At 36.7% G+C, this 27265-nt stretch overlaps 7 protein-coding genes across 10 annotated transcripts in view; 6 read left to right on the top strand and 1 right to left on the bottom strand.

The window, feature by feature from the left end:
- Positions 1–26950, bottom strand: part of LOC108738930 (scavenger receptor class B member 1-like) — a 30771-nt gene extending 3821 nt beyond the window's left edge. The window contains exons 1-9 of the mRNA XM_018472551.2: positions 26488–26950; positions 21310–21401; positions 20965–21128; positions 20391–20532; positions 20123–20329; positions 18809–18936; positions 17042–17191; positions 16761–16876; positions 551–795 (exon numbers count right to left, since the gene is read on the bottom strand). Coding sequence (XP_018328053.1) covers positions 551–795; positions 16761–16876; positions 17042–17191; positions 18809–18936; positions 20123–20329; positions 20391–20532; positions 20965–21128; positions 21310–21401; positions 26488–26692 — 1449 coding nt within the window. The 5' untranslated portion in view covers positions 26693–26950. The remainder of the gene's footprint in view (positions 1–550; positions 796–16760; positions 16877–17041; positions 17192–18808; positions 18937–20122; positions 20330–20390; positions 20533–20964; positions 21129–21309; positions 21402–26487) is intronic.
- The window catches only part of LOC108738928 (protein Malvolio), an 87858-nt gene that overhangs the window by 56748 nt on the left and 3845 nt on the right, over positions 1–27265 (top strand). The window lies entirely within an intron of this gene.
- LOC108738924 (GPI ethanolamine phosphate transferase 1-like) lies at positions 804–9671 on the top strand. Of its 3 annotated transcripts, XM_018472542.1 has the most exons (12): positions 804–1186; positions 1277–1502; positions 2484–2704; positions 2765–2978; positions 3404–3713; positions 4030–4257; positions 6035–6272; positions 6885–7057; positions 7126–7304; positions 7550–7776; positions 7838–8112; positions 9198–9671. In XM_018472542.1, the coding sequence occupies exons 1-12, from the start codon at positions 1165–1167 to the stop codon at positions 9630–9632; spliced, it is 2748 nt and encodes a 915-aa protein (XP_018328044.1). In that variant the 5' UTR covers positions 804–1164; the 3' UTR covers positions 9633–9671. The 3 variants fall into 3 exon arrangements, with proteins under 3 accessions (XP_018328044.1, XP_018328043.1, XP_018328042.1); XM_018472541.1 differs by having other exon boundaries at positions 2484–2978; positions 3413–3713; XM_018472540.1 differs by having other exon boundaries at positions 2484–2978.
- On the top strand, positions 9689–11205 carry LOC108738932 (cAMP-dependent protein kinase type II regulatory subunit-like). The gene has a single exon (XM_018472555.1). The coding sequence runs from the start codon at positions 9867–9869 to the stop codon at positions 11007–11009; it is 1143 nt and encodes a 380-aa protein (XP_018328057.1). The 5' UTR covers positions 9689–9866; the 3' UTR covers positions 11010–11205.
- On the top strand, positions 11453–12934 carry LOC108738938 (cAMP-dependent protein kinase type II regulatory subunit-like). 2 transcript variants are annotated; one of them, XM_018472561.1, is made up of 3 exons: positions 11453–12024; positions 12086–12437; positions 12593–12934. In XM_018472561.1, the coding sequence occupies exons 1-3, from the start codon at positions 11902–11904 to the stop codon at positions 12814–12816; spliced, it is 699 nt and encodes a 232-aa protein (XP_018328063.1). In that variant the 5' UTR covers positions 11453–11901; the 3' UTR covers positions 12817–12934. The 2 variants fall into 2 exon arrangements, with proteins under 2 accessions (XP_018328063.1, XP_018328064.1); XM_018472562.1 differs by having other exon boundaries at positions 12070–12437.
- Positions 13390–14791, top strand: LOC112904596 (cAMP-dependent protein kinase type II regulatory subunit-like). Its single transcript, XM_025974983.1, has one exon. The coding sequence runs from the start codon at positions 13586–13588 to the stop codon at positions 14762–14764; it is 1179 nt and encodes a 392-aa protein (XP_025830768.1). The 5' UTR covers positions 13390–13585; the 3' UTR covers positions 14765–14791.
- LOC108738934 (cAMP-dependent protein kinase type II regulatory subunit-like) lies at positions 14923–16294 on the top strand. Its single transcript, XM_018472556.1, has one exon. It carries the CDS (start codon positions 14938–14940, stop codon positions 16069–16071), a length of 1134 nt encoding a protein of 377 aa, XP_018328058.1. The 5' UTR covers positions 14923–14937; the 3' UTR covers positions 16072–16294.

Genomic DNA, 27265 nt, shown 5'->3' with positions numbered 1-27265 from the left:
CTCCTCGATCAGTTTTTTGCCAGCAAAGACCAAAAATTTTATGAGCGTGGAATTATGCTACTACCAGAAAGATGGCAAAAGGTGTTGGACCAGAACGGTCAATATATAATTTAATAAAGTATTTGTTTATTATACGAAACCTTTCTTTCATTTCCACAAAAAAAAAACGAAATGACTTTCCGAACAACCTAATATTGCATATTAATCCACTATTAAGTAACTAACAATGTTATAGGATTTCATTTATTTAGGATAGAAGACGACTGGATGTAGACCTAGATTAGATTACTGTTCACAAATAGTAGAAGATATAGAATGTTGTAGTTTTAAGGAAATGCAAAGATTAGCTCAGGATAGAAAAGAGTGAAGGTACGTGTCCAACCAGTCTCAGGACTGACGACCTTGTGGTGATGATGACCGAAATAAGAAATTCAACTTTGTCGTCGTACCATGATGTTTAATATACACCTTTAACATTTCGATTTGACGCAAAGCTGTCTTGTAGTAGTGAATATGTGCCCAACATCAAGCAATTAAAAATAAAAAGTACCATTTCTATCCAGGCTACTGGTAAATACATTTCTTCAGGGAACATGTCCATATGTGATATTCCAAACGGTTTCCTAACCAACACGTTCAATTGAAATCGACTTACACCAACCATCGGAAAGCCCAATTTGTGCAGATTAAGGAAGGAATCGTGTTTTTCCGGGTCGGGTTGCAGCCCTTCTATATTTTTCATCAGCACTGGATCTGCGTTGTAAAAATGCGGCAAAGAAATAAAAAAGGGGGCACCTGTAACAAACAAAAGGAAGAAATTCAAAATTGTGTTTAAAAGAAAAGTCACGAATAATTCATTTCGAACTTTGAAAAGAGATTATTAAAAGTTTCTTTGTAGTAAGGGATCTTTAAAAATTCGTAATCCTTTCGGCGTTACCGTCAGTGGAGTAAACGCGGGGAGGTGGTTGGACGTTTAATTTGTAATTTATTTTATGAAAATGCGACAAATACGCTTAGACTTTTGCTAGTTACACGAATTGCACCACCTATGAAATATCAACCTAGAATAGAAACAAAATTTATTTGACATTTCCAAGGTTTTATTCCCTTGAAGTGCTAGGTTAATTTCTACTTTTATTAAAAAATAAATTGAAAGGAATTTCGATGGAATTCGGTTCACAAAACGGTAGGATATTTTTGTTCTAACTTAAATCGTGTGCAATTGTTGTTATCATATCGATAACATATTATTTTCATTATTAATTATTTATTGTAGGGCGAAAATGTATATTCCTTGTGATCCTGTCTTTGACAGTTCACCTTCTCCTACTGCTATGCACGTTGGATATTTATTTTTCCACACCTCTCGTGCACACTTCGAATCATTTTAAAGTGAAAGGGGTCAAGCCTCCGGCTAATAGAATCGTTTTTATACTGGCCGATGGGCTAAGTGCTGCCGCATTCTACACGAAAAACTTTTCAACAGTGACCCCCTTTCTTCAGTAAGTCGTAGACAAAATTCTTGTCATAAATGTATTGCTTCAACACAATAGATTTAAAAAAATTCGAAGTGGTCTGTGTTCTGTCGAAGCTGCCAGACGCGGATTGCGATTTCGATCTTTTTTTATCTTATCAGCGCATCGCAGGAAGCTCCCACAGAAGTCAGACCAATTTTTACCTGCTGTCTTAACAGTGCGTTTTAGAAAATACTACAAATGGCGCGGTAAACGCCATCTGTAGTACGATGCTACATACGAGCATACGTAATCCTAAAATGTAGCATCGTACTACAGATGGCGTTTACCGCGTCATTTCTGGTATTTTCTAAAACGCGCTGTCAAGACAGCAGGTAAAAGTTGGTCTGTGTTCTGTCGGAGCTAACTGTGCCGCGCTGATGAGATCCAAAAAGATCGGAATCGCCATCCGCGTCTGGCAGTTTCGACGGAATACAGACCACTTCGAATTATTTTATTCGATTATGGTAACGTGCCTACCACGTTGAGGTTAGCTACGCCGGGATTCGCTTCAGCAAGTAGATATCCACATAAGTTGACCTTGTTGGAGCATACGTAATCCTAAAATGTAGCATCGTACTACAGATGGCGTTTACCGCGCCATTTGTGGTATTTTCTAAAACAATAGGTTTATCTATATCTGTAAGAATGGATTGATTATCATTGGTCCTCATTCAAATATGACTTGTTACATGCAATTCTATGAATAATATTTGTTTTATCTTTCTCTAAACATAAAAATAAATCTAGTACCTCAGATAAAATGTATATAATTTATAAAATTCCATGTAATAATTGTCCCAAAGATTACGTTGGACAAATAAAAAGGCCATGCACATAAAAAGGAGAACATAAAAATGATACTAAAACATCTGTCTATAAACAAATCTTGAGCCAGATTAAAGTAAAACTAAAAGATTAAAAGATTAGTAAGACCTTATTTCAAATCAAACTTTCTTAATGCCATAGTTCGATTAAAGAGAACGAAAGCAGTTGGGGTTTGTCTCATGTTCAACCCCCCACCGAATCGAGACCCCAGCATACGGCCCTCTTGGCCGGATTCAACGAAGACCCGAGCTCGATTTTTTCGCGATGGAAATATAATCTGTACGATTTTGATACGGTCCTTCGTCTGGCCAATATGACGTTTTATTTCGGGAGTGCGGCTTGTTTCAGATATTTTCATAAACGTGAGTCGTTAAGAACATATAAAAAAAAATTAATAAATAATTATCTGACGTTATTATTAGAATACTATTCGAATATGATTTATGTTGGATTCGATCGGAAAATAGATCACAGTGTCCATCCAAGAATACCGATATATGTGGAAAGGGCGGTTTTCAATAAAGCCCGGAATTTTATAAGGAAAGGCCTGGTGCCGCGTTCAGCCAAAGGTCAAATAATATTTGTGTACGTTGAAGGAACAGACCTATTGGCACACTCATTTTCCCACCATTCTCGGTAAGACAATGTCCAATCTCAAAAGTAATTCGGAAAATAATACAAAATTTTCGAGTCTAATTAATTCGTTCTTATTGTCTTTTTATTAACCGTAACCTTCTGATCCTAAGCAATAAAAGAAAGAATTCATTCGTTAATACATTTATAATGTAAAAAAAGAAATTAGTAAAAGATTAATAAACATAAAAATTAAAAAAAAAGGCTGAAGTATCGGTTGAGCATGGAGCTCGCGACTATTTGCACGGCAGCCGACGGACGATACCACTTGGCCATTGCCGTTTCTTGAAAATTGTCTTGTATCTTACCAAATGGCGCAGTTTCAGCATTATAATGGCGTTGTAATCCCGACAACTACTTCCATTATTAAAAACCCTATCGAAACATTCACTTTATTTACGTTTAAGATGTTATAACTTCTATATTAGCTTCTTCAGGTATTTTCGAAAAAATCTGATGGTTCTCGACGAAGAAGTACAAGAACTGGTAAAAACTATAAAATCGTACTTCAACGACGACAAAACTGCATTTATATTTACATCGGACCATGGAATTACAGTTGATGAGTACAGTAAGCGATCGCACGGTGGTGGATCGAAAGGAGAGATAGAGGTCCCATTTTTAGCATGGGGTGCGGGAATTTCCGTCGACAAAACCGAACCCAAAAACTTAAAATCTATTGACATCCCCCCGTTAATTTCAGCATTAATTGGAATTGCTTTTCCCAGAAATTCGTTGGTACTATTGATTAGGTCTTGTCTAATTTTTTTTTTTTTCGATTTTGTACATTTTATCAATATCGCATACTACAATTTTGCTATCAACCATAAGAAGAAAACATGACATCAAAAAAAAAGGATTTTTTAAAATTCTTGAGCGAACTTTGAAAAAATATTAAATTAGCCTCCTATAACGCGAAAAACCAAATCGATTTTCATACAGCACTTACAGGATCATAAATAAAAATTAGTCGAGAAAGTAAACCATCCTGGTATTTATGTTTAATATCCTGAGACACCGTAAAAATGCGAGCATACATTTAAATGTTTTGCAGGGATCGATTCCATTGAACGTTTTGAACATTTCTTCACGCGTTGCCGGTCACATGTTGATTGCAAACGCTCTACAATTGACCGATGTGTTTTACGCAAAACAAGACAAACTAATAAACAACCCTGCTGTATTATTTGTGGCAGAAAACAAATTTTTAATGCAAAATAAGATTGATGAATGGAAACGAGCTATGATAGACCTTTTTTATACCACAAGATTTACTAAATCAGTAAGAAATAATATATAATAGATATTTGCTATTGATTCTCTCTGCTTAACACTCATTGCGTATTAGTGATGAGCAAAGAAAGAGCAATATACTTCGTTTACTTTCTGTAGCGATGTGACCTTCAGTTTGACCGGCGCAAAGTAGAAAAGAACAGCACTAGGCCAGAAAAGAAAGGAGACAACTCTCGGCCAAACTCTTAACGGGTGAGGAGCGTATAATCCGTACAGTACTACACGGAAAAATTGACAATTTTAACCATTACAATTGTCAAATGTGCTGTTATTGGTACCAATTACTACTGAAAATATCAACGAGATGTTTATTTATATTTGAAGACACGTTAAAGGCTTAAACGCTTGTTTTCGACTCGCACTACTATTCATGATTGAACAAAACTTTTGGAAGGTACTGTATGAAAAAGTATGTTTAATCAACAACAGTCGGGAATATAATGAGCTTTTTTCTCTCTACCAACGATTTTGCCAGCGCGCATCCAATACATTGAAAGAGGCACATCGCTAGAGATAATAAATGAAGTATACCAAGATTTTTAATCTATACATCGAAGACGCCATCAACATCATTAAAGACAGTACAACTGTAGGGATAGATAGACAGGGGCAAAAGATTAGTATGCTTAGATTTGCAGATGATATAGCAGTATTAGCATCTAGCAAGGAGGACCTAGAGATAGCTTTAAATAAAATGGAAGCGGTACTGACAGATCAGTACTGTATGAAAATAAATAAAAGTAAAACTAAAATACTGATATGCAAGGGAAGAAAAAGTAGGGAAAGAGCGAATATAAAGATAGGAGACGAAAAATTAGAAGAAGTGGCTGATTTTAGATACCTAGGAAGTCAGATAAGTGAGGATGGAAGGAGTAGTAGGGATATAAAGCAGAGGATAGCGCAGGGTCGTGTCGCCTTTAATAAAAAGAAGTCACTTCTATGCTCGCGAACGGTTAAATTAGAAATTCGAAAAAGGTTGTTAAAGGTGTATGTTTGGAGCACGGCGTTGTACGGGTGCGAAACATGGACAGTGGGCGCGGCGGAAAAGAAAAGGTTAGAAGCGTTCGAAATGTGGTGTTATAGGCGGATGATGAGGATATCGTGGGTAGAAAAGGTTAGAAATGAAGAGGTATTGGAAAGAATAGGAGAACAGAGGACTCTATGGAAGTCAATAAAAAATAGGCGAGATAGGTTGGTAGGACACCTTCTCAGGCATGAAGGTCTAGTCAGAGACATATTAGAGGCAGAAACAGGAGTTAGGAGGGGTAGAGGTAGACCTAGATTAGATTACTGTTCGCAAATAGTTAAGGATGTGGGCTGTTCTAGTTTTAAGGAAATGCGAAGTTTAGCTCAGGATAGGAAAGAGTGAAGGTACGTGTTCAACCAGTCTTAGGACTGATGGCCTTATGATGATGACCAAGATTGTCCAAGTTTTGATATTGGTCTTGGTCTTCCTGATTTAGTCTTGGTATAGCGTGTTAACTCTTGGTCATGCTTATTTAATCTGAAATTTAGTTTTTTATTTTAATAATTTTTCTAAACACACATTATTCTATCTATATTGCATTTTCGCAAAATCAATACCAAGACCAACTTTGTTCATCACTAATTTCGTACCTCCACTATTAGACACACGATGGTGTCAAAAGATTTTGAGAGGCCGATTAGCTTAGGACGATTTTCCGATGAACGTTATTCCTTACCTGTATAACTCTACTGATTTCCCTAGCATGCCAAAAACTTACAAATAGTTTATTGTCTTTCAGATTGATGTTGCTTTAGAATATATTGATAATGTAATGAATGCGATTCGATATTACGACAGTTACTCTTATTGGTATCGTACCGTTTTCGTTATGGTGGCTGCAGTTGGCTGGCTAATCAATTTGTTAACTTGGCTACCAATGAGTGATAATGTTTACAGCGATCAGACCAGCAAAAAGAAAAGAAACACAGTTACCGCTTATGTAATGGTTAATATGTTTCTTTTTTTACTGTATCACGGTGAGTAAATAAGAAAAATAAAATATAGTTGGGACGTTCAAAATTGGCATAGTCATATCGTAAACATAGAAAAGAGATGTCAGATAGGAGTTGTAGCATCTCTTTCTCTGTACCATTATACTGTAATGTTCGTGGGTTTAACAAAATTAACATCTAAGAATGATAAGAACAAAAACTATTTATTTACACTAATTATTAAAGAACTTACAACACTATTAAATTATTACTAAATTTAGGTTATCAATTATTCTATTTATTTACACTACTGTTGATATATCACTATTCACAGCGCTACTTATTTCACTGTCAATTTATTTCTGGATTCACTTCTGCAACGGTCAATTTATTTCTTCTCTTCTCGGCGATCGTCTCTTCCTTTTAATACTTTTTGTTTACTTTCTGGAATCTTCTGGAAACATCCGGATAGTTTATTTTTTCTTTGAACTGTTTAACTGCTTTCCCAGAACGCAGGTACGACACACACGGGCCCGCGGCTAGTCGGCGAATCGATAAGCCATTCACGCACACGTGTGCCCGATACGTTCATTCTCACCGATAATTTTGATCGTCCGAAATATAGATATTTATTTTATAAGTAAAATGTTTTTCCAGTTTTCGGTAGTAAATATGACTACATCCTGTATATATTTTTTCCGTCATTTACTTGGTTCCTTGTTTACATTAGAAGAGCATCTTTAAAACGATTATGTAAAGGCATCTTCAAATGTAAAGTAAAAGACACAATAGCGATGGCGGTGTTTTTTGGATTTGGAACAGAAATGCTGGTACGCAATCGAAAAGATTGTTGTGTACAACACCTTCATATTTCTTTACCATTTAAATTATATTGCAGATTTTGACGTTTTTTAATAGGAAATATTTAATTCCCGTCGTCATTGGAATCATTTGTTCTTCGTACAACAGAGCTCGTAAAAAGACGGCATTGGCTCACGTTTGGATAATTTTGGGACTTTTCATTTGCGTCATACTTTACCTGCCTCCAGCAGATCCTGATTACAATTTATATTATCAGTAAGATTTTATATTTACTTATTTATTTGACCAGTAGGTAGCGCACCCCCGCGACTAAATTCGAAATAATTCTTAGCTGTGACTTACTTTACGGTGAGGCGGGAGTAGAAACTCCCTCCCTCTCTAGCGCACGATCTATGCAGTAGTTTTTGCTTGATGTTCTACTTCAAATAAAGTAACAAATTTCAAAAAAATTTAATTCAAACGCAGTTATCATAAATTATTTTATATTTATCTTATTTTAGACTACTGTACTTCAGTTTGTTCTGTATTGCTATCATATATCTGGATAAACGCACTAAAAATGGTGCTGTTACTTCTTCGTGGTTTGATTTTCTGATGAAATACAGAAAAAATTTCCTGTTGGTCCTGGTGCTAACCCTACTTAACAATTTTACCACGGACATTGCTTTTCAATGGAAATGGTACGATGTGATAACCGCTGGCCAATTTATTTCATGGTTCAGCTTGCGTAAATATACATCAATCACCTTCGTCCCATTTCTCTCTAATTATTGTAATTATTTTTCAAGTCTATGCAATTATATTTATTCTTCGATCCCCGAAAACAATTTGCTATCGCTTATCAAGTCTAGTGTATGCTCCAATGCCGATTTATGTTCTGTTAAATGGGAGCATGCCACCCATCGCCATGTTGTTGTTTATTGGTTTTGTAATCATTTGGACTATCAGTGAACTGGTAGTAAGTGAACAATCAGAAGTTATGTGGAATATCCCATACGACGATAATAATGTTACGGTAAATATGGTCTCTCATCGGGAGAATGCGCGAAAGATTTTTATTTTTGTATCCTTACAAAGTCCTAAATATAGGTACACTATGTTTGATCAGTACTTCAGAAAAATTAAGGGAGAAGAAAGTATGTACCTACATGAAAAGGAAACAGAAAGGGTCATCTCGCGCCACTCAGTGATATACATAAACTTGAGGATAATGACCTTCCGAAAGCCCCAACTGCTTCGGCAATAATGACGCGTTTTTTGTTTGATATTGAATAGTAGCTACGGAGTACAAGCTACTACACGTGCAATTGGCTTGTCTGTGTATCAGCTGTTACGAAGGTCACGAGTGTTTCATCACTTGACGCTTGCGATAATGCAGCTGCCAAATTAGCAACTATTTTCAATGATTAATGGCTCGTTAACGACAGTAGCTACTACACGTACAATTGACCTGCCAGTGTATCAACTGTTACGAAGGTCACGAGTATTTCATCATTTGACGCTTGCTATAACGCAGCTGCCAAACTTGCAACTGTTTTCAGTCATTAACGGCTCGTTAACTAGGGTAGCTGCTACACGTGCAATTGACCTGTCTATGTATCAGCTGTTACGAAGGTCACGAGTATTTTATCACTTAACGCTTGCTATAACGCAGTTGCCAAACTGGCAACTGTTTTCAGTCATTAACGGCTCGTTAACTAAGGTAGTTGCTACACGTGCAATTGGCCTGTCTATGTATCAGCTGTTACGAAGGTCACGAGTATTTTATTACTTGACGCTTGCTATAACGCAGCTGCCAAACTGGCAACTGTTTTCAGTCATTAACGGCTCGTTAACTAAGGTAGTTGCTACACGTGCAATTGACCTGTCTATGTATCAGCTGTTACGAAGGTCACGAGTATTTCATCACTTGACGCTTGCTATAACGCAGCTGCCCAACTGGCAACTGTCTTCAGTCATTAACGACTCGTTAACTAGGGTACTTTTTGTGCATCCTTTTTACACTCCCTACATTGTAACGCTATCATTAGGTGCATTCTACACTGCCTGCAGATGTTACCTTTCAAATATTCCCTAATACCGATCAGACATAGTGTACAGTTGACCGTCGTGTCACCTAGATAGTATTACGTCCTTGACAATAGACAGATGTCTCTTTGTGCGCTGGTCTTTTTTGAAACACTTGATATGAATACATACAGAACACTGTCGTATTCTGAGGGAGATAACTCAATTAATAATTTTTTGATTGCCGTGAAGATTGTTTTGCCCTTTATAATACTAACTAGTAGCTTCCTTGTCCTTGTGAAGGCAAGTAAGATAGAAATCGGTTTTGTTTTCACACTGCTGCTCTTGTTTTCGACTGTGATGATGATGCAAGTTTTCTTCACTGTGAAAACCCAGGGCTCATGGAAAGAAATTACCATAAGTCTGGTTAGATTTATTATTGCAACAATAATACCGTTCGGGGTTTTGGTGACTTATTATGTCAGTTATATTTTGGCCAAGACGGAGATGCACAACACTGTGCGATTTATAAGGCAACACGTGAATTTGTTTTTTGATTTTTATGAAATATTGTAATTGTAAGTATTTTTATTAATAAAAGTTGTTTTAAGTGTTCCATTTTTCCAATTGTAATTGATGATGCCTTGGCGCCAGCCTAATCTAACGTAGTTTGATGGACACTTTTTCACTACACTTGTCGAAAAATTCATAAACGTATTAGATGGCCTTGAGACTTGTCACTGTGACATTTTTACATTATCCATTTTTGTCTGCCTGAATAACGTAAAACCTTCCCATATCCGATTATACATGTGCGATAATGCAGAATTTGTCGAAGACGACTTCAAACCGTTGATGGTGAAGTTTACAATTAGCCACGTGCTAGAGGGACCCGAGGACGTGGTCACCTACGCATTAAACTACTTCAAGGCTCTGCAAGAAGCCAGAGAACGCTACCGGATCTGTCAAGAAGCCGCGACGATCAGCACAGAGGTAACGGAGGTTCCCGAGGGTGACGAAATCGATGGGCCTCAATTGGAATTTCGAAGGAACTGTGTCTTCAGTGACGACTACAATCCCCAAGAGGACTTCGGCGTCGACAAAGTCCTTCACGAGAAGACCGACGAGGAACGCGCCCACATCGTAAACACCGTTTGTGACACGTTCCCGTTCACGTTGTTGGATATGAACCAAATGAATTGTGTCGTAGATGCCATGCTTCCAATGGATGTGATCGCTGGAGATGACATTATTCGTCAGGGTGACGATGCCGATAAGTTCTTCATCGTCAGAAGAGGTGTCTACTACGTTCACAGCAGCGACCAAGGAAAACCGACAAAGCTACTGGCAGTGTTAGATCAGGATGGCTATTTTGGCGAAAAAGCCTTGTGCCACAGAACAGAGTATCCCTATAACGTGAAAGCAATGACCGATGGAGAACTGTGGGTCATCGAACGGTACGTGTATCGACGGAGGGTCACCAAAGCGGCCTTCTACAAGAGGAAATTCGACGAAGAACTGATCAATTGCATGCCTTATTTCAAAGATCTCTCGGTGAGCAATCGCATGTGCTTGGTTGACAATCTCGTCCACAAGGTCTACGCCCCTGGCGAAACTATAGTCAAAGTGGGCGATCCTTCGACCGCTATCTATTTTGTAGTGAGAGGAATTGTCAAAATTACTATTATTAACGATTGCGGTCTCGAAGTGACCATCAACGAACTTGAAAAACCCGACTATTTCGGAGAAGCTGCGTACCTTTGGAAAAAGCCCAGGTCGTTTTCGGCTTATGCAGACGACAATACCGAAGTCGAAGTCGCGTACTTGGAAGTGGACGCATTCGAAAGGACCATTGGCTCTATAGCGGACGTTTTGGGCAAAGTGTTTAAGAGTCATCAGTTGAAAACTAGACCTTCCGATTCCACTAACGACGATCAGTCGGTCTGTTTTTAATACGAAGATTTATGAAGATGTTTGTTAAGATTTTTATATTTTTTCGCTATTTTATTTTATTATACTATGCAAAACAGACCCCCGGTTTTTTCTTAGACCCTAGAAGAAACTATGTTGAACCTTCCCCCCTTTTAAAGTAATTTAAATTCACCTACACCTTAGGTTCGAAGTATGGTGTTACAGGCGAATGATGATGAGGATACCGTGTATTAGAAAGAATAGGAGAACAGAGGACTCTATGGAAGTCAATTAAAAATAGGCGAGATAGGTTGGTAGGACACCTTCTCAGGCATGAAGGTCTAGTCAGAGACATATTAGAGGCAGGAATGAGAGTTAGGAGGGGTAGAGGTTGACCTAGGTTAGATTACTGTTCGCAAATAGTTAAGGATGTGGGTTGTTCTGGTTTTAGGGAAATGCGAAGTTTAGCTCAGGATAGGAAGGAGTGGAGATACGTGTCAAACCAGTCTTAGGACTGATGACCTTATGATGATGATGATGACACCTTACGTATAATACCAACAATGAGTAGGAATGTAAGGACAACTTAAAGTAATCGTGGCTTAACCTTCAAAAGTATAACATTAAAAAGAAAACGACCTTGAATGCTGCGGCGGAATCTAAATCATTCCAGCTAAAGAAGGTTAGCAAAATCGTGACAGTTTGATACATTGCAGAGCCAACTTCACAGAGTTTGCCATAAACTGTACATCCGTTCACATTGATCTTAAAATAAAGATCTTTTTTTTTTAAACCTCCGCTTCTACTTCTAATGCTAAAAAGTGCATTCTTTTTGAAGCAACCGTCTGTCAAAAATGACATTCTGGCATTTTTGTACGACACTATTTGAACGACATTCATTTTACGTTGATTGATTTCTTCAAACTACTCATTGATGACTTATTTCACGCTCCCAAAGGAATTTGGTGATGTAATAAGTAACTTCGCAGAGAGCTATCTTACCGATCGGCCGGACGATATTATTGAATATGCAGCTGGGTATTTTGAGCGTTTACAGGTACCTAAATAATAGTCGTACGTTACAGACTGTTATTCGATAAAGTTTCGCGCACTTGCAGTTGAACAGGCGCCCCCTCATGATACTCGGATCCATGGAATCGAACACGTCTCTCACCCCCTTAACTAACATCAGTAGTAGTAGCAGCAGCACCTACAGTAGCCATACAACTTCCCCACTTCAACAGATTGAACAGGAGGAAGACGAGGTCACAATTTCAGCAAGTCCTCAAAAAAATACGGAAGAATATTCGTATCTCATGGACATGCTCCGGAATATACCTCGTTTTTCTACCGTCGACGAAGTGATCTTAAAAGACATAGTTGACATGATGTATCCAATTTTCGTGTCAGCAGGCGACACTGTGTTTGATCAAGCCGATCCTCGAAACAATATCTACGTGATAGAGCAGGGTTGGTACCCATTTGAAAGCATTAGCTTGACGTATTTTTTTTTTATTGAGGATAGAGTACTGACGACTCTGTTTGTGAAGTTGGGGTACTTTTTGACGAAACATATGTAGAGTTTGACAATACCTCCACCCTAATTTCGTCTCTTTGTGTCGCAGGTATCTTCCATGTTATTACGCTCAGTCGCGACACTTGTCAAGAAGAAATTCTATATGTTTACTCACATCAGGGCAATTTTGGGCAGATGTTCGTTAGAGAAAACTGTCCCATTCCAGCGTCAGTAAGAGCAGTGACCAATGGCGTTTTATGGATAATCGAAGGACGGGTCATCCACAGAATAATTGCAGGATTGAAAAAGTCCACAAATATCATTAACAATTAGTTCAGAGTCAATTTATTTATATATATATATATACATCCACGCATTTTATTCTACGCGTGTACTTATATGTTATACTATTATGTAATTTTTATTTTGTTTTGAGTTAGTTTAATAAAAAGAAGTCACTTCTATGCTCGCGAACGGTTAATTTAGAAATCCGAAAAAGGTTGTTAAAGGTGTATGTTTGGAGCACGACGTTGTACGGGTGCGAAACATAGACAGTGGGCGCGGCGGAAAAGAAACGGTTAGAAGCTTTCGAAATTTGGTGTTATAGGCGGATGATGAGGATAACGTGGGTAGAAAAGGTTAGAAATGAAGAGGTATTGGAAAGAATAGGAGAACAGAGGACTCTATGGAAGTCAATAAAAAATAGGTGAGATAGGTTGGTAGGATACCTTCTTAGGCATGAAGGTCTAGTCAGAGACATATTAGAGGCAGAAACAGGAGTTAGGAGGGGTAGAGGTAGACCTAGATTACATTACTGTTCGCAAATAGTTAAGGATGTGGGCTGTTCTAGTTTTAGGGAAATGCGAAGATTGGCTCAGGATAGGAAAGAGTGGAGGTGCGTGTCCAACCAGTCTTAGGACTGACGACCTTATGATGATGATGAAGTTTAATGATTAAATGCGTATTTGGGCAAACCCACAGAAGTCGTCGTCACTATACTTCTTTTGGCCTTTGGATTTTCCATTCTATGGAAATCATAGAAGTTCAAAACGTTTCCTTTGAGCGTGACAGTTTATGGCATTTTGAATTCTGAAGGAAGAAAATGGATCCCACAAGGAGATATAAATGTAAAGATCAAATAAAGGAGCAAGCAGAACTGGACGAGGAGTTCAAGGACATGTTCATGGAGCTATCGTTGAACATCCTCTTGGATCATCCGACTGATCACATCGGCTACTCTGTCGACTTTTTTCAAAAGATGCAAGACAGCCGGCATACGCGGCTTGTGTATGACATTCAGATACCAGAACCGTCCACGTTATACTCGGAGGATTATTACGACGACGACGAGCCCCAGTTAGAATTCCGAAGAAGTTCGGTGGTCGGCGAATACTACAATCCGGACGAAACATTCTTCGACGCGACCCCAATATACCCAAAGAACGACCAGCAACTGTACTACATTCAGAAAACGGTCAATAACGTTTTCCTATTTCGTATTTTAGACGAGAACACCAGAAACGCCCTCATCAACGCCATGTACGAAGTAATAGTAAGTGCGGATGAGGTTATAGTCAAAGAGGGGGAGAAAATCGACAAGTTCTACATTGTTGGAAGTGGTAGCTTTTACGTTATCAAGACGGACGAGGAGACATTCCAACCGATGGTAACGGAAATCTTGCAAAATTCGAGAAGTTTCGGTCAAGTGGCGTTGCTTCACGAAGCCAATTGGGACTCTACCATCCAGGCAATGACCGATGGAACATTATGGGCTTTGGAGCGCGCCACTTACCATCATTTCGCTGTTAACTTTTCGTTCCTCCGAAGGAAATACGGAGAGAAACTGATCAACAAAGTGCTCCTCTTGTCGAATTTACCACCTGGGATCTTAACTACAATTGCCGAATTACTTGACATCCGTACATACTCGCCAGGGGAGAGGATCATCAAGGAATCTGACAAACCAGACGGCGTCTACTTCGTGATTAACGGAAGTGTAGTTTTGACATTTATAAATAATTGCGGTCTTGAAGAACTCATCAGGAAGGTCGCGGTGGAAGATTGTTTTGGCGAAGTTTGCCTTGTGACAGACAAGCCGAGAAGCTTCTCGGCTTATGCGAGCGAAGAGGAAGCCGCGGAGGTCTTTTTCTTGGAGAAAGCCAAGTTCGAACGGGTTTTGGGACCCACCATAGATGTACTGAGAGAAAATATATGCTTGTACCAACAGCAGAAACGAAAGATGGACTTTTTTGTGTCGGATTCCTGCTATGGAGAACTTTAAACTGAAATACTACGGTCATTTTGTGTATCGTATAAGATGCCATAGTGATTTGAAATGTCAAATGTCATCAACTGACTTCAGTTTTTGTACCAACATATACAATTTTTTTAACTCATGAAAACCTTCCAAAAACAACAGCTCTTTTTTTGTAAAAGTTTTAATATTCGTACGTAATGAACGGATTCGAGCAGAAGCTGCCCGAAGACTTTCAAAGCGTCATTTACTGTTTCGCCCTGTCTCACATGATTGACAAGCCTTCGGACGTGATCAGTTATGCAGCCGATTATTTTCAACGTTTAAGAGAAGCGAGACGAGTCTGTTTAATACTGGGCGAAGAACGGTCCGTCCATGACATCACGCCAATGGAAGAAGAGGGCGAGGGACATAGTATACCGGATCCGCTAACGTTTCAGCCGGACGCGGGACGACGAAAGTGTGTGGCGGCAGAACAGTACGATCCCGAAAAGGACGACGAAGACTACGAGGACGCGTTTTATCCGAAAAACGACCAACAAAAGAACTTCTTGTGGGAGAACATCAAAAATTTGTTGCTGTTCTCGTCTCTGGAGGATACCCAAATAGAAAGAGTGGTGAACGCCATGTTCGAGGTGTCGGTGGTTCCAGGAGACGTCATCATCGAGCAGGGGGACGATGCGGATAATTTCTACGTCATCGAGAGTGGCATCTACAACGTGTACATCTCTTCCGGTTCGAACCAAGCGGCTTCCTTAGTCCACACTTACAATAATCGCGGTTACTTCGGCGAACTGGCTCTGTTGTATAATCAGCCGCGTGCTGCAACTGTCAAAGCTGTGGTGGAAGGTACCCTGTGGGCGTTGTCCCGTCAGGAATTTCGTCACATCGTTCTCAGATCCGCCTACCGCAAGAGGAAGATGTACGAGACGTTTCTGGAAGAGGTGCCCCTGCTCCAAAACCTTACGCAGTACGACCGGATGAACCTGGCTGACGCTCTTGTGCCCAAATATTTCAAACCCAACGAGCGCATCATTCAGCAGGGCGACACAGCTGACGGGATGTACTTTGTCGAAGACGGGACCGTGGTAGTGACAATGGTGAACGACAACGGAATCGAAATTGAACTGACCACGCTGGGGAAAGGCGAGTACTTTGGCGAGTTGGCCCTTATCACTAAGAAGCCTAGGGCCGCTTCCGTCACCGCATACGATAACGTCAAAGTTGCCTTCCTGGACGTAAAGGCTTTTGAAAGACTCCTGGGACCTTGCATAGATATCCTTAAGAAAAACATGACCCTTTATGAGGCCGCCATTAAGGCCATCGGGTCCTAAGAGATTGACGTATTTATTCGTAGATGTATCAAGTAAGAGAAAGTTGGAAAAATTTGAACAAGTGGAAAAATGAGATGAGGACAGTTTGTTCTAGAATCCTTTGACTTGTACTACTAATGTAATAACGGCAGCCCGTTTTCGTGGCATTAGAAGTCAAAAATAACAGTAATATTTCTTGTAATTTACCCGAATCCTTATCAGCAATATAACGACACAGCGTCAAGGTTTGTTTCATTAGAAGTTGAAACAAGATAAGTTCAATAGTAGTGTTGCAACCAATTATAACGCTAATTAAAAAAAAAATACAAGGTGTAATTATACAACACGCTACTGAAGTGAAACTTCCTCAAACACACAAACATACCGGGATAGGGGTTAAGGAATTGGTTTAATGGTATTATTTGTACACTTTGAATTTAAATTTTACACTATACATGCCGGAATTGCCTGTAACGAACGTTGTGTTGAAGCGCGCTCACGGCTCAAGCGGTCCCCGCTACGAACTCGACTACGTGGGCGAGTAGATGGGGGGACATCCGTTGCACGATTTCGTTACACAGCAACTCGCATCAAAAGAGCTTACCCTACCGTGCGTAAAGAAGTTTCACTTTCACAAAAAGGTGCAACGTGACTTGTTTATAATTTTTAATGGTTTTAAATAAATTTAAAAATATAATGGAATAACTCACCAAATGCACAAGCGGATACGTTAAATACACCCCGCGGGGGACATTCGTCGTTCGATTGGCAAAAGCATTTATTTTCTTCAGCGTCAAGATCGAATATATCTTTAGGTAATACGTATCTGGAACACAAAAAAATATAAATAAACAAATATGATAAGTGTATCAAACTATTGAATATTTCAGCGTTTCACTATTCATACCTAATTTTTAAACGATTTCTTATTGTAATAATACCTATTGAATTAGTATTTCTCTATTATTATTCAATTGTATATCAATCTCACCTGTATGCAGGAATTCTACCCTTAAAAACGTTCACTTCTTTGTCGTATATCAGCGGCAATCTTCTGCACATTTCCTTTTTGTAAATGTAAAGCGGCCTCTTGTTTCTCACGGAGTAAGGCGGGAAAAAACTGCCGTCTGATCCTTCAATTCTTCAATAAGAAAAAAAAACTAGTACAAAATATTCATACTAACGTTTTAACACGAGAGGGAGTGTCACTTTGGTACTCAACTTTTTATAGGTCATATCATTTAAGGATCTATCATTTAGAATCAATATACAGCATCAGTTAGAATATGAGTTAGCGTTAAGATGTATTTCATATATCGAATATAATCAGTAGGGTTGTACGTTGTACATAGTGTTGCCAGGTCCGATTTGTTTTAAATCGGGGCAGAAGGTAAAACAAATTAGGATTTAGGGTTGTAGATCGGGACAAACAAAAAACAACGTTTTTTAAATACAACTTATTTATTGCGTTTCGCAACCTACATAATAATAGTCAGACTTGTTGGACTAGTAGAAATTTAAAAATAGGTAATGCGTAATTTTTCATTATTCTAATAATAATGGGTTTTTAATAAATTTATTGATTTATCGGGACATTTAGCGTACAGATCAGGTGCAAATCGGGACGCGTTCTCAAACCCTGAAAATCGGGACGTCCCGCGCAAATCGGGACACCTAGCAACCCTAGTTGTACATGACATGCTTTAGATGATGTGCATGGATGAGGTTAAAAAGCGGATGCATACAATCTCGATTTGCGAATGGAGATGAAGATATAGATACGGATACTTGTTTTTTTTCTGAAAATACTTCGTAGAAATATTGGTGTTGTTTAATACTTTTATTTTCATGCGTTTCTAGAACTCAGTCCATTTTGAAATATCTGAGAAATTTCCAAATTGGATATTTTGTTTAGTTATATGATGGATATTGTTATAGATAAACGAACGCAATAAGAAATAGGCGAGATAGTTTGGTCGGATACCTTCTCAGGCATGAAGGTCTATAGTCAGAGACATATTAGAAGCAGAAACAGAAGTTAGGAGGAGTAGAGGTAGACCTAGATTAGATTACTGTTCGCAAACAGTTAAGGATGTGGGATGTTCTAGATTTAGGGAAATTCGAAGATTAGCTCAGGATAAGAATAAGTGGAGGTGCGTGTCTAACCAGTCTTAGGATTGACGATCTTATGATGATAACGAGAAAGTGAAAGATGTACAATCACATTTCATCCTCATCAGAATGTGTGGATATAGATGAGGATGCGGATTGGATACACTTTAACGTTGCGGATGCGAATGAAGGTGCGGATTTAATATAGTTTAACGTTGCGGATGCGGATGAGGGTGCGGATTTGATACAGTTCAACGTTGCGGATGCGAATGAAGGTACGGATTTGATATAATTTAAAGTTGCGGATGCAGATGAGGGTGCGGATTTGACACAGACTAACGTTGCGGATGCGAATGAAGGTGCGGATTTGATACAATTCAACGTTGCGGATGCGAATGAAGATACGAATTTGATACAATTCAACGTTGCGAATGCGGATGAGGGTGGGGATATTAAAATTCCTGCGGATCGTCCGCACTTGCGGATGCGGATGCGAATGCGAATATCCGCTACAACCGTAATGGATCAGAACAGAATGAGGAAATATTTTTAACTCGATAAGTAACTAATGTAAGTCCTACAGTGACACTTTATAGACTTGTTGTGTTCTTCTTTGTATATATCTAGTAATATCGGACATACTCACTTATTACACCTTTTTCCGTGCCAATGCGGCAATGAGCCTTGTCCATTATAACTGTTTACGTAATTTAATTTTGACATTCCATTCTCCCCTGTATTAACCGTTATAATATCATTCGAGGTACCGTTTCTCTGAAAAACGAAATAATCAATTAAAATCACTGAAATCGTTCTGACAAGGAAGCCGTTAATTGTTATTATTATTGCTATTTACTTTAATCGATTCGCGCAAACGTTGTGTAACTCGAAACGAATATCCTAAATCAAATTTGAAATAAAAAAAAAAAAACATTTCTTTTTATCATAATTTCATGACTGAGTTAGTTTCACGATAACCCAAAAACCTTTTCGCAAGGTCGAAAAAAGGAAATTACACAGATAAAAAATATTATTTGTAACATTTTTATGTACATAACAAAAGTATATTAGAAATCGTTTACTTATTAAAACAAAGTTGGTTGCAAGATTTTTTTTTTTTTAAACAGGTACCACCTTTCCAAAAATTCCTTGCTGGCTACGTCATTATCAAAGATGCGCTTAAAAAATACCAAACTGAATTATGTTCAAAATAATTTGAAGTGGTCAGTATTCTGTCGAAACTGCCAGACGCGGATCGCGATTTCGATTTTTTTGGATATCATCTGCGCGTCGCAGACAGCTCCGACAGAACACAGGCCAACTTTTATCTGCTGTCTTAACGGTGCGTTTTAGAAAATACGACAAATGGCGCTGTAAACGCCATCTGTAGTACGATGCTACATTTTATGATTACGTATGCTCCACCAAGGTCCAATTGTGGGGATATCTACTTGCTGAAAACGAATCCCGGCGTAGCCAACCTCAACGTGATAGGCACGTTAGCTTAATCAAATAAAATAATTCGAAGTGGTCTGTAATCTGTCGAAACTGCCAGACGCGGATCGCGATTTCGATCTTTTTGGATCAATACAGACCACTTCGAATTATTTTATTCGATTAAGCTAACGTGCCTATCACGTTGAGGTTGGCTACGCCGGGATTCGTTTTCGGAAAGTAGATATCCACACAAGTGGACCTTGTTGGAGCATACGTAATCCTAAAATGTAGCATCGTGCTACAGATGGCGTTTACCGCGCCATTTGTAGTATTTTCTAAATTATATTAATTTACATAGAAGACCAAAACCCGTACCAAGACTGGAACAGTTATTAAGATGAGCAATTGGGTTAAATTGAAACATAATCTGACAAAATTAAATTCTTAAGGTCACAAGATTACGATGGGAAAAGGCAACACGAACGAAGTGTCTTGTAATTAAATTATTATTGAATTAACTTACAGCCATCATAAGTCCAAAATTGCCCACTGGCACGTCATCTTCAAGGGGCATTACCGTTTTTGCTAGGGTGTACAAAATGTCCTCGTAGCCCCAAATAAACTTATGGGCCGGCAGATTTATAAACGGTCTAACACCGATACCATTGAATACGGTCGCTAGGCTCAAACGGACCATGTAATACGAAAACCTGTTGACAGATACTGCACCCTAAAGATAACAGGATTAGATTTGAAATAATTGTTTCTTTCTTCGTTCTTTTTGCACTCACGAGCATGGGAAGGTTAGGTACGGTTAGGATGCTGGTTGTCTTTCTCGAAGACAGGTCCGGCCTGAATTTGTATGATCTTTTCTCTTGGTAGCTAACAGTGCTATCTTGATGAAAACGCACGTTCACTTTTTCTAATGTTTCCCTTTAAAAAAAACAAAAGTGTTACTTAGTGTTATGTCAGTTGCTACCATCAGGTTAGTTTCCAATAAATTTTAAAATAACTGCTATTCTATGCATTCAGCAAATGGCAGACTAATCGAATCTACCTGTTGAACCCTCTCTCTCTCTTTCTGCTAGCAGTAAGTAAGAGGAAGAGAGGTGTACACTAACACGTTCGATTTTTCGCCAGCGTTGTCAGACCTAAGGAAATTTCCTTAGGCCTAAAGAATTTAGAACGAGTTAAAATAATTTAGGTTTTGTTCCAAATGAGTTCTTGTTCTCCACCAAGAAATATAAGCAATTATCAACGAAAAAAGTAGGTTATAAAAAGAAATTCATCTGACAATGCTGATTTTTTTGCATATTCCAAAAAGTCATCTGTTATATTTTAAACACAACTGCAAAAAGTACTTACTCGTATACGAACGGTCCTACATCCTGTACCTTAAATTTATTTGCGATTCCATTTCCATAAGCGTCCACATTAGTATAATTAAACAAATGTATTTTTAGTAGGGGCCTCACCGGCGGCATTTTCCAATTTTCGTAAGCTAAAGTATTATTACTTAATACAAAATTCTGCAACAAAAAACAATGACGTTTTCAGTACAATTTACTTAAATATCTATTAGGAAAATAAAGTAGGTGACATTAAATGAGTTTATTTAAATATTTGTACATCAATGAATGCAGGTCAAATTCATTTGTAATATTACTATTTAATGAATATTTTCGTTTTTAAATCGAATCCTTTACTCACCGATAATACTGCTCTATCAAAGGTACCCGTGAACCACATCACTATAGAACCCGTCAAACTAGATAGAAAAAGAAGGAACAGACCGGATAAAACTGTAAAAAAAATAATAAAAATTTTTAGGAATTAATTCCTAAAATAATATAAAGATATATACATAATACCCTTTTAATGTTGCATAGTAATCGAATAATTAACCCTCTTGCCCTTTCCAATTATTTATTACCGATTGAAAAAAGTTTAGAGGGCATAGTTGAAAAAATATATATAATGTGGGGTGTCATTTGAAAGGTATAATAACAAATAAATCAAAAATGTGTTTCTCGAAACTTTGATTGTCATTTTTGCAGCAATATTGCTAAATACTTACTTAAAAAAATATTTTCTTTTAATTCTAAGCCGCTCTTTTGCATCTTACAAACTGTCTGAATTAATTTAGAATTTATATTCAATTAAAGAAGCCACTTAAATAATTAAACAAATAATTCATAAAATATGGCGAAGGTGCTCGACATCACGTTCATTAGGTAGTTATAAATATCCTAATTAGAAATGAAAAATAAGTTTAGCAAGCACTGATAAAATAAATTAATTTAACATTTAAGCATAATTATTTAGTAGTCAAAACAATGGAATTATGTAAATTTTAATATTTAATTAGCAAAGTTGAATTGGCACCCGTAAAACATAATAAGTAGATAGTAATTAACATAAGAAAATCATCTTTTTTTTTATTTTATCAAAAATGTTATTTATCGTACGGCGCCTACGTGATAATTAAAGCGCAAATTATAAGCAAAGATTGTCGTGCTGCGATTTTATTCAAAAACGCTAAATATAAAGATACATTTTTAAATATTTATAAACATTCTGATTAAGTTCTTGTATAGCTCAATTATAACCAAACAAAATCATTGATAAGTTATTTATCGAAAAAGTGAAGAAGGGAGACAGGATGTCATAAAAGCGGTTACCATGGGAGCAAATTTATTTTAATAAACAATTCAAAAGGACTTGATAAGTATAAATCCGCTTGTTAACTAATTAATTACCTACTTGGCAGACGTACATATATCCTGCAATATTATTTAAATGTTTGCGAAAGGTTTAGTTAAATAAGTGAGGTTAAATAATCGTTTTATAATACTTACAATATGGCGACGTACGGCCATATTGTTAAAATTAATAGAAAATTCGATTTCTATTTAAAGAATATTCATCAAAAAATCTTGGAAATAAACCTTGTCTATTGTTAACGAATGGTTTATTATTTTACTTATAATTTGAATATAATAATTGCCTAGTTATTTAGTTTTATTGTTTTTCCCCAAATTTTCGTCATTTGTTTATAAAAATCCGTTACTATAGGAACATGTGGTTACATTGTTATTTAATAAATATTTGAGTAGAAATACTGATTTTAAATAAGAGCCGAAAGAAAATTATGATAAAGAAATAGAATACTGTGGAAAATCGATAACAAATCGATAGTTTATTAATCTCTAAACGCAGAAAAAAAATTATTCGTCTAGACATCCAAGTGCACCAAAGGTTATCATTTTAATAAGACTACAAATACAATTCATGCGTCTACTCTACTCATAAAAAAAATAAATCGGAAGTTGTATATGTTATTATTACTAGTATGCAAGACAAATTTGTTCTTCGATCTGTTGACTTTCTTATTAGAACATCATAAACATTTGTCCAATTTGTTCCTATTATCAAGTCTGGTACAGAAATGATAACAATGAAACAATATATTTACTTGGTTTCCGTCTTAAAAATAGCTGTTTCATTGAAAAACAATAATATCAACGTCTAATATTGGCTACAACTTATTAGAATAGGCTTCAGTAACAGGTATGTACATTATTGCTATGTATTTGAACGCAACTTTTCTTCGAGAGAATAGTGATTGGTAGCTTTCATTGTCAATCGTTTAAAATTTGAATGCACCCTTTTTCTTTGTTGCAAAAGAATAATCCGCCCTGATTGGTTGTTTGAGGATGGAGTGGGTAACAATTGAAAGTCGCACATAGAGGCTTACTTTTATTTTGAAGTTTTGAAGCAAATAATTGCATTACTTTTTCTTAGTCTCTTAATTTTCTTTGATACCAATTATAATGGAACACATAAATTTTGAAAAGAAATGTAACATTGCTACCAACTGAACTGTTTAGTTAATAACGAGACAAAAGCGGGAAAATCAGCAGTGTTACTGTTTCTAACGCCTATTAGATGTCGCCTCTTGACATCATGGACAAAATCACGATTAAAAATTAATTAATGATTATTTATAAGACGGAAAAAATCATACGAGGTTTAACCTTTATGTAGATAACTTTAAAATTAGACGATATATTATCAAATTTTTTGAATGGAATTATTATATTGTTTACGTCAATGTGAAGTACAAACATAATATTGTTCACGCTTTTAAAAATTACCTACGTGAAATTGCTAGAATTGAATCTTATCGTAATTCAAAATCCAACGTTGCTCAATAAAGGAAATTCATAATAAAATAATTTTTCATTTAACTCTGCAATAGTTTTGTACTAAAAGCTTGTTTGTACGTTATAAGGGAGTCAATTTCCCCGCATATGTACAGTGTGTTCTGAAAAAATAAACCACTTTTTTAGCAAAAGTGGAAGAGTCATGATTACCTACTTTCTAATTAGAAAAATTGCACAGGAAATTGAGCAAAAATCGATAGCATTAAGTAAAAGAAGTAATAGAGAAAGATACCCCCATTAATCAGAGTATAGGGGATGGAGGTATTCATTTTTTCCAAAAATCGAGAAAAATGCGAGCAAAGAAAAATAACTAGACACAAAAAAACTATATTGAATGTGTTATTAATAACTATTGCTATACTAGAAAAAACAAGTTATAAATATGTGTATTTTGACTTCCGACGATAAACTTTAACATCATTTCGATCACACCACTGTGTTATTGACTCACGTAAATACCCATCTTCATACATAATAATAGTCATTCAACGATAATATCGTCAAAGGAAATTTTACCAATGGTCAAAACACTTAAATTTCATTCACATGTTTCTTATTAAATTCATTCCTTTGCGTTTTTAATTGTTTTGTGACACTTAGAATTAAACGACCGACGCCAATATATTTTAATAAAGCAGATAGTTTTCTATAAACGCCATTGGCTATTTTTTTTTTCACAATGTAAGCTATAGTAAAACAAAAATAGTGCTATGCAAGGGAAGAAAATGTAGGGAAAGAGCGAATATAAAGATAGGAGACGAAAAATTAGAAGAAGTGGCTGATTTTAGGTATCTAGGAAGTCAGATAAATCAGGACGAAAGGAGTAGAACGGATATAAAGCAGAGGATAGCGCAGACTCGAGTCCTTTTTAATAAAAAGAAGTCACTTCTATGCTCACGAACGGTTAATTTAGAAATAAGAAAAAGATTGTTAAAGGTGTATGTTTGGAGCGCGACGCTGTACGGGTGCGAAACATGGACAGTGGGCGCGGCGGAAAGGAAAAGGTTAGAAGCCTTCGAAATGTGGTGTTATAGACGGATGATGAGGATAACTTGGGTAAAAAAGGTTATAAATGAAGAGGCATTAGAAAGAATAGGAGAACAGAGGACTCTATGGAAGTCAATAAGAAATAGGCGAAATAGGTTGGTAGGACACCTTCTCAGGCATGAAGGTCTAGTCAGAGATATATTAGAGACAGAAACAGTAGTTAGGAGGGGTAGAGGTGGACCTAGATTAGATTACTGTTCGCAAATAGTTAAGGATGTAGGATGTTCTAGTTTTGGGTAAATGCGAAGAATATCTCAGGATAGGAAAGGGTGTGGATGCGTGTCCAGCCAGTCTTAGGACTGACGACCTTATAATGATGTAAGCCATAGTTGGGCTAGAATATTTTAAAAACGATGCGTACAATTGAGTGTAAAGTTGGTTACGTAGTATGGAAGTATGACCTTTAACCATCTGGACGACCGCGATGTCACCAATATTTATTTATCCAAACTTTCAGAGTGAATTTATAGGAATATAATATATAGATAACTAATACAGTTGTAGTTTTTACGATTACAATAGTTTATTAAATTTTTAATCGTAAATATATTTTATTTTTAATGTTTTGAGTTATTTCGGGTTCACTTAAGAGAATGTCTAATTCAGTCAGATTTCACGGATTTCGTGTCAAATCATCTCATCAGCGGGCGTACTGGCGCCTCTCACTAATGATGAAGCTGTCAGTAGCATATTCTAGAGTTTAAAACCTTGTAGCCGCCATCTTAGGTGTTGGTGCGTAAATCCCTTTAGCGAAAACTAACCTTACAATAAATATAAATAAAATATCGATAGGACCGCTGTCACCCAGATGGCCAAACAACGCACCTCTATGATAGATACTTGCTTTTTTCGAAACTTTACACAAAATTGTACGTATTAATATTGAAAATATTTTAGCATCTAGTACATCAACATGAGGGATCTATATATGCCTAGCCACTGTTGCTTATGACGTTTCACCTTTTAATGAAATATTTTTGTTGTCATCTTTCGACTAGGTTAATCGATGAGAAAAAATTTAATGAAACCATAACTTGTAATGGTTTTATTGTAAAATTGGTCGTTTCTTAGTCATAAAAAAACATCTAAATTTTAAAAACTAATAAACTAACAAAATTGCATCTCAACTAAAAAATGTCTAAAAACCTTATTTTTTTATCGACGAGCTATTGGGGTATGATTTTGTAAGATGTTTTTTGTTGAATTTGGATATACTTGTTAGAGAATTTTGTTTTGTAATTGTTGAAATTTTTTCAAAAACAAATCTATTGTCCAAAAATACTTAATCGTTTGAAATTTTCACTAAATAACTATTAGCAGTTTTTCTTAACTACATTTCTTGAAACACTATATGTGTAACAATATTTATTTTATATTACTACGAAATACTGAACCGAATAGCCATTACATTTAAAAAATCTGATTCAACAAATTGTGTCTGGTGAAATGAAAATGGGAAAAGGGGGAAAACTTAGAATTTAATATCCCAAAAATCATTTTTTTTCTTAATATTTTGGTAATATGTTTTCCAGAATTTTATGCTTTGTAATTTGCGAGATTTTCTTCAAAAACAGATTCGCTTTTTCCAAAAATAATCGTTTAGAAATTTCCTTACCCCATATCCTTCTGGTTTTCAACACATATCCGCAGATGTTAGTTTTTTTAGGGGCGATGTCTTTCAATTCAATAATGTCCAAGAACTCTTTCGTAATTGCCGGTGTTTTTGAAAATATTTGTCCACAATTCGTTTCTAAATTCGAGGGGGGGCTGTTGTTGTGCACTTCGCGCAAATAATCGAGACTGGGGTAAATTTTGGCCATAATAACCCGTTAATTAATGAATTAATAAGTGATTCAAAACAATAAATCAAAGCTAAATCCGCACTTTTCATTCACACATCAACTCGCGAAAGTCAATTGACTTTTCTTGCTGTTACCAATCGACTGTAAAAGCATTAATGAAAGAAATTATCTTTATTCTTGATTATATTATTAGCGGAGAGTAAGTTGAAATGTTATCATGGACATGTTTGTACATACACACATGCCTACATGTATAATGACGGAATTTTATCAATTAAAAGAAAGTTTAGTTAACACGTTCGGTGCATGTTCGGAAAATGACATAACAATTCCATATACGAGAGCATGCTCAAAAAAATGGTTATTTAATTCATTTTTTTCGTTAAGATAGCAAGTTCTTCACCCCTATTAATTCACTTTTGTGACCAATTTGTTTAATCACTTTATTTGTGTTAAAAATTGTTCGAAAAATTAAATTTAAAGGAATTGTTTGTAAATAGGTATGCAACACATCATACACTTCAGCATAAGAAATTGCTGATACTAACTACGTAATACTACTTTGCCCTCTGCTGACAGCACTCATAATTT

This window comes from Agrilus planipennis, unplaced genomic scaffold (genome assembly GCF_000699045.2).
Source record: "Agrilus planipennis isolate EAB-ADULT unplaced genomic scaffold, Apla_2.0 scaffold118, whole genome shotgun sequence".
Classification (NCBI taxonomy): Eukaryota; Metazoa; Arthropoda; class Insecta; order Coleoptera; family Buprestidae; genus Agrilus; species Agrilus planipennis.
Note: the sequence above shows the minus strand (reverse complement) of the source record. Positions and strands in the feature narration are given on the sequence as shown.

What these genes read in the sequence shown, in the direction of transcription:
- LOC108738924 (XM_018472540.1), top strand. Translation starts at nt 1,165, where the DNA reads ATGGAATTCGGTTCACAAAACG. An exon ending in ACAGTGACCCCCTTTCTTCA is followed by an intron (nt 1,503 to 2,483) that starts GTAAGTCGTAGA and finishes TTAATGCCATAG; the next exon opens with TTCGATTAAAGAGAACGAAA. An exon ending in GATTTGGAACAGAAATGCTG is followed by an intron (nt 7,058 to 7,125) that starts GTACGCAATCGA and finishes ATTATATTGCAG; the next exon opens with ATTTTGACGTTTTTTAATAG.
- LOC108738932 (XM_018472555.1), top strand. Translation starts at nt 9,867, where the DNA reads ATGTGCGATAATGCAGAATTTGTCGAAGACGACTTCAAACCGTTGATG.
- LOC108738938 (XM_018472561.1), top strand. Translation starts at nt 11,902, where the DNA reads ATGACTTATTTCACGCTCCCAAAGGAATTTGGTGATGTAATAAGTAAC. An exon ending in GGTATTTTGAGCGTTTACAG is followed by an intron (nt 12,025 to 12,085) that starts GTACCTAAATAA and finishes GCGCACTTGCAG; the next exon opens with TTGAACAGGCGCCCCCTCAT. An exon ending in TATCTACGTGATAGAGCAGG is followed by an intron (nt 12,438 to 12,592) that starts GTTGGTACCCAT and finishes TTTGTGTCGCAG; the next exon opens with GTATCTTCCATGTTATTACG.
- LOC112904596 (XM_025974983.1), top strand. Translation starts at nt 13,586, where the DNA reads ATGGATCCCACAAGGAGATATAAATGTAAAGATCAAATAAAGGAGCAA.
- LOC108738934 (XM_018472556.1), top strand. Translation starts at nt 14,938, where the DNA reads ATGAACGGATTCGAGCAGAAGCTGCCCGAAGACTTTCAAAGCGTCATT.